At 26.2% G+C, this 6108-nt stretch overlaps 1 protein-coding gene across 1 annotated transcript in view; it reads left to right on the forward strand.

Moving 5' to 3' along the window:
* Positions 1–6063, forward strand: part of LOC108574574 (transducin beta-like protein 3) — a 6733-nt gene extending 670 nt beyond the window's left edge. Inside the window, exons 2-15 of the mRNA XM_017937193.1 lie at positions 782–833; positions 914–1121; positions 1775–1949; positions 2239–2409; positions 2492–2670; positions 2888–3087; positions 3169–3372; positions 3731–3920; positions 3994–4106; positions 4195–4353; positions 4438–4603; positions 4662–4886; positions 5650–5777; positions 5863–6063. Of these exons, the coding sequence (XP_017792682.1) occupies positions 782–833; positions 914–1121; positions 1775–1949; positions 2239–2409; positions 2492–2670; positions 2888–3087; positions 3169–3372; positions 3731–3920; positions 3994–4106; positions 4195–4353; positions 4438–4603; positions 4662–4886; positions 5650–5777; positions 5863–6063 (2371 nt within the window). The remainder of the gene's footprint in view (positions 1–781; positions 834–913; positions 1122–1774; positions 1950–2238; positions 2410–2491; positions 2671–2887; positions 3088–3168; positions 3373–3730; positions 3921–3993; positions 4107–4194; positions 4354–4437; positions 4604–4661; positions 4887–5649; positions 5778–5862) is intronic.
* Positions 6064–6108: the final 45 nt, after the last annotated feature.

Raw genomic sequence — 6108 nt, forward strand, 5'->3', positions numbered from 1 at the left:
TTGTGAAAATGAATGTATATAAACTATGAACCAAACACAAAATATTGAATAAACCAGAATTTATTTTATTTTGTTTACTAATGTTTATATGCATTAATAGTAATGTGATTTAAATAATAAAACAGGTGTATGAGCCTTGTTTATTAAGTTATAAGTGTTATTACGAAATTCCCTGCATTTATCATATAGAATTTTACTCAGTACATTAAAAAGATTTACAGATTATAATGAATTTTCGTTTTTCCAATTTTTTCAATATCTATAAACACTAATCTGAATAAAAATAATCTATAATAAAATGGTATAGTAATTGATATACAACAAATTTTTTAAATGATTTTCTTGAAAATAAAGCCTTCAATAAAAAAATTTTATGTTTCATTTTCAGTTTTTTTTTTTTTTTGCATTGAACCACTTTTTTCCAGCTTGTACCAGCAATGATATCCAATTAAAAAAAATTTTAATAGTATAATGGATGTGAGATACATGGAACAATGAAGGATGTTCACTTTAATATTTCATTCAATTTTTTTTGCTTACATCAATATGGTACACTTCTAAAGAAATCTATTCCTATTGCCTATTCCTATTTCCTTTCTTCCTTTCACATCTTTTGACTTTGATTTACTGGACATCATTAGACAAGAGCATTTTCAACTACATATAGATTTTATAGAACATGTTTCATGCAAACATTTTAAATGTTAAAATACAATATTTCATACAAATACCTATTTATACCACCATGTATTCATATTTGATTAATTATTTTTTATTTTAGATATGAAGTTGAGTCTAAACATGGTGCATTTTATACAGGAGGAAATGTTCAAGTATAGTAACTAAAAATTCTATTTTAATTATTTTCCCCTCTTTTATCAAATGTTTTTATCAAATCATGTTTTTATGGTAGTGGAGTACAGATGGAGAACATATATTCTGTCAAAAATATGGTGCCGTTTCTATATTGTCAGTAAAGAAAGGCATAGTAATATCTTATTTGGGAGAGAACAATGATAATGAAGAAGAGGATACAATTAAGGCATTCACTGCATTTGATAATGATTTAAATATAGTCACATATCATAAAAGCAGTCTTTTCAAATTATGGAACTGGAAAGGTAATAGTATTAGCTAATTCAATATAAACAGTTGTTATTGATTTATATTGTTAATATGTTAACTGTTAGGCAAAATTTGTTGGCTAGTCCATAGCACACACTGAGTCACAACACAAATGAAATCAATTTTACATATAATAGAAAAGAATTGCAAATTGAATGTTGATGTAAGGAAATAAAAAATTATATCCTATTATCTGCACCTATTTCACAAAGTGGACATGCTAAACGGATCATGTAAAGCCAAAAAGAAATTGTTAAAAATTATTGTCACAATTACTATTATAGTTATTGTCATAAGGATGTAGAAAAACTACAAATAAAGCAATGAAAATTGTTTATTTTCTTTAATGATTGTGAAGGCAACTTTATACATGTATTCCCTACATCAATAACATACACAGTAAATCAATAAAGTTAATTTTGTATGTATCGAATATATATAAGAAAAATTGTATTTTTTTTTTTTTTATGTATTTTTAATAAAACATTTAAATGTATATTTTGATGTAATTACTGCAAATACAAAAACTGAGCACTAACTTATGCAAAAACAATAATATGGTACCCAAAGTATTGAATGCAGAATTAATTTGAATTTAATAAGAATGTATAAAAATTTAATGTTTGATACAAAATTGTTACTATTACAGATAACAAATTACTTAAATTATGGAAATCTCTTCACAAAAGTCCTGTAGTTAGTATTGCACATTCCAGTGAAAGAAATTTAATGGTTTCTGGAGGTAGTGATGGTACAGTCAGATTTTGGAATTTACAACATCATACTTGTATACATAATTTGAAAGGGGTTCAAGGAGTTGTAAGGTAACTATTTAAAGTAAAATGTAATTTTTATTACACACATAAAAATATTAGGAACTTATCTCATTGCAATATTTGAAGTAGCTTATATCACAGTAGTTTATCATTACATCACATTACTCCCATAAATAAGTAAAATATATAGCAAAAATTTAATTTTACATTAACAATTTATAATGGTGTCAAATTTTAATTTTGTTTTCAATTACATCATCATAAATGAAATATTCTTTTTAGAATATAAGGATACTGTAAATTTTTATAAGTTTTGTAAATCATAACTTAATTTCAGTGTTTTGCACTTTCATCCAAATATTGAAAAGGAACTTATCTTTGCTGCTGGGGATGATATTAAAATTCATGGATGGAATATCAAATCTGGTAAAGAAGAGATTACTCTTTCTGGTCATTTTAGTAAAGTTACTTCTTTGTCTTTTTCCAAAAATGGAGATTATTTAGTTAGGTAATACATTGAAATTGTATTATAATTTTTATTTCTAAATTAAAAATTTGTTCCATTAATAACGTATATTTCTTTTGTATAGCTCGGGAAGGGATAGAGTACTTATTTTATGGCATATTTCATCTGGATGCTCAATACGTGTTTTGCCAGTTTATGAAGAAATAGAAGATATATTTATTGTACCTGAAAATGTATCATCGTCTATACCTTTCTATAACAAATATAAAGATGGTATTCATATTGCTGCTGCAGGAGAAAAAGGTTTCGTTATAAATTTTTATTTATGTCATAAAAAGTATTTATATAAAATGAACTAATTTTAATCAGTTTCTTAATCAAATATAACTTTCATTAAATTTGATTTTTTATTAAAATGAATAAGAACTTTCGTTTCTTTAGAAATCACTTACAGGTTTTTAAAAATGACGTATTTACAAACAATGATACAATATTTATTATGTGCTTTAATTCTTTTTAGGTGTTGTAAAAATTTGGGAAATGAGAAGTGGTATAGAAGTATATGAACAAAAAAATTCTATAGTATCCTCTGTAAAAGAAGCAGGAAGCCTTTCAATTACACATTTACTTTATAATAATAGCAGTAACAACTTTGCAATAGTTACAGTTGATCACAATATAATTATTCATTCGTTAGAAACGTTCGAGTATGTAAAACAGGTAAATGTAATGTTTAAAATAATAATGAAATTCATATTCAGTATATACATTTATAATATTCGTTATTTTAAATTGTTGTAGTTAGTAGGTTACAGTGATGATATTTTAGATATTGTATATCTTGGAGAAAATGAAAGTCACGTAGCCATTGCTACTAATAGTTGCGATATAAAGATATACAATATTTTAACTATGAATTGTGAACTTGTGTGTGGACATACAGATATTGTTTTATCACTTGCTACAACACCTGCTAATTCCAACTTACTTATATCGTCAGCAAAAGTATGTATATATTTTGTAAACAATATTACCCTGTGTTCTACAACTATTATTTTCTTTTAAACTGCCATACGTTTCACAAAGCTTACATAAATTAATAATCAAATATACCACATAATAAATAATTGCCCTTACAGTACATGTTCGTCATATCCGTATTTGCGATTTTTGCTAACATACGGTTATTCTTAATACTGTTTTAATTATAGTATCTATACAACTTAACAACAATAATGAAGTATAAATCTAATAAAAGTATTAGTTACGACTTAAAATCTAAAATATTGTTACGCTAATGTATAATCAATAAAAAGTGTACAATATGTTTATGAAATCTTTAATAATGTTTCACAATTTATAGGATAATAGCATTCGTGTTTGGTTTATGGATAAACAAACAGCTAAAGTATGTTGCATTGCATCTGCTGTCAGACATACTGCTCCTGTTGGTTCTGTTGCAATTTCACAAGCATCTTCTAAATTCTTTGCTTCTGTCAGTCAAGATTTGTGTCTTAAGTTATGGAATTTACCAAACAAGATTGAGTCTGAAGGTAAAGATAATGCTGGCTTAAATTGTGAATTATTTCTGTACTTAATGTTATTTTACATGTTCAATGATTACAGGTTCCTTAAATGTAATTCATACAACACTGGCTCATGAGAAAGATATTAATAGTGTAACTATTTCGCCAAATGATAAGTTAATCGCTACTGGTTCGCAAGACAAAACAGCTAAGGTATAATGAGTATAATTCTTTAAAAATTTTATGTAACTTTATTTAATTTATAACCATCTCAAAAGTATGTTAATATTGAATATTGCAGTTGTGGTCCGCTGATGACTTACAATTACTTGGAGTATTTCGTGGCCACCGTAGGGGAGTATGGTGTGTTCGATTTTCGCCTATAGACCAAGTACTTTTGACGACATCAGCAGATTGTACCATAAAACTTTGGTCACTGTCAGAACTCCACTGTTTAAAAGTAATTTTAAAACTAGCTAAATTATGATTAAACTACTTTTATTAAAATATACGTTTAAGATTAATATTTTTACTTATATGATAGACATTCGAAGGTCATGAATCATCAGTGTTAAGAGCAGAATTTTTAACGCGTGGTATGCAAATAATTACAACAAGCGCAGATGGTCTTTTAAAACTATGGAGTATTAAAACATCAGAATGTATGTGTACCTTAGAACAACATGAAAGTCGCGTGTGGTCACTTGCAGGTAGGTATTTGAATGTTCTTCAGTTAAACATTTTTATTACGTTATATTTTTATTATAGTTAGCAAAAATGAGAAAACTATTATTAGCGGAGGTAGCGATTCATTACTAATTATATGGAAAGATGTAACTGAGGAAAGAAAAATAAAAGCAGCGATGCAATTAGAACAGCTTATATTAGAAGAGCAACAATTAGCAAATTTATTTAAAGCAAATCAATTGACAACCGCGCTAAACTTAGCTTTAAAGTTAGGACGCCCTTTCAAAGTTCTTAAAATTATAGAAAGTAAGTTTTAATTACATATTAATGCATCTTGTTATACAATTATAAAGTGATGATTGTAGAAACAGAGCACTTAAATATTTCTACTAAATTTATAGGTGAAAGAAAGTATTTAAAAAAAAAGAATCTCAACTATACTGCTCAAAAGGTATAATTTTAGAGACAATTAAAAATAATTTGCAGCTTACATTGCTCAATCCTAAATTTCTAGTCCTAGATCATTTGAAGGTCGTATTATCATATGTTTTCGAATTCGTTTTGATAGTAATTACAGCTTTATAAACAAAGAAACATAAAGTGCCATTTAAATAACCGTTATTAACTTTCAAATAATTCTTAAGATACATTCGTTTGTACTATTATATTATTTACTCCCTTATCCAGTGCAAATATTTTCTTTGACACTTTTTTCTATTCTTGAACCTAAAACGGAAATTTAAGTGTTCTGTTTCTCATGTCTCACTTTGTACAAGAGATATTGTACTGAACTTGTACACATTAAATTATTCCTAAATTATGTATTGTATGAAAAATTATTACATTTAAAAAGACGAAGTTCACTTTCAAATATTTAAAATATTTCCACCTACAAGTACATATATACTGTGTATTCTTTTTTGGATATATAATAATTTTTCACACAACGTGTAATTTAAAAATTATTCATTATGTTCACCTTAGTTAATAATTTTACAATAGTGGACTAAGATGTAATAAAAGTACAATTACCTTTCCATTTTTATTATAATTGTTTTTCATGTATTAGGTATTTTAAAAAAAGATAAATACGAACTGGAACAAACAATTCATAAATTAAAACCAATTTATAAAGAAGAATTACTTAAATGTGCTATTACATGGAATGGCAATAGTAAAAATTGTCAAATTGCTCAGGTAAATTCTCACATATGATTAAATATGTTTGCTGAATAAGTTCAACCATAATTTTATTTTTATTCATTTTGTTTCTGTCTAACAGGTAGTCATAAATGCGTTAATACTGGAGATGGAACATTTGGAAATCCAAACAAAATTAACTTCTACATTAGAATCTGTGATACCATATACTGAACGCCACTACATAAGAATGACAAAATTGTTACAAAATCTGCATTTACTTACTTATACTCTTCACTGTATGAAACCACAAACTACGTTTATAGAAACGAGCAAAACATAAAATTAATAAATTTTATTTTATCTTGCAAATTTTTATATTTTTTCT

Source organism: Habropoda laboriosa, unplaced genomic scaffold (genome assembly GCF_001263275.1).
Source record: "Habropoda laboriosa isolate 0110345459 unplaced genomic scaffold, ASM126327v1 scaffold11, whole genome shotgun sequence".
In the NCBI taxonomy this organism is placed as follows: Eukaryota; Metazoa; Arthropoda; class Insecta; order Hymenoptera; family Apidae; genus Habropoda; species Habropoda laboriosa.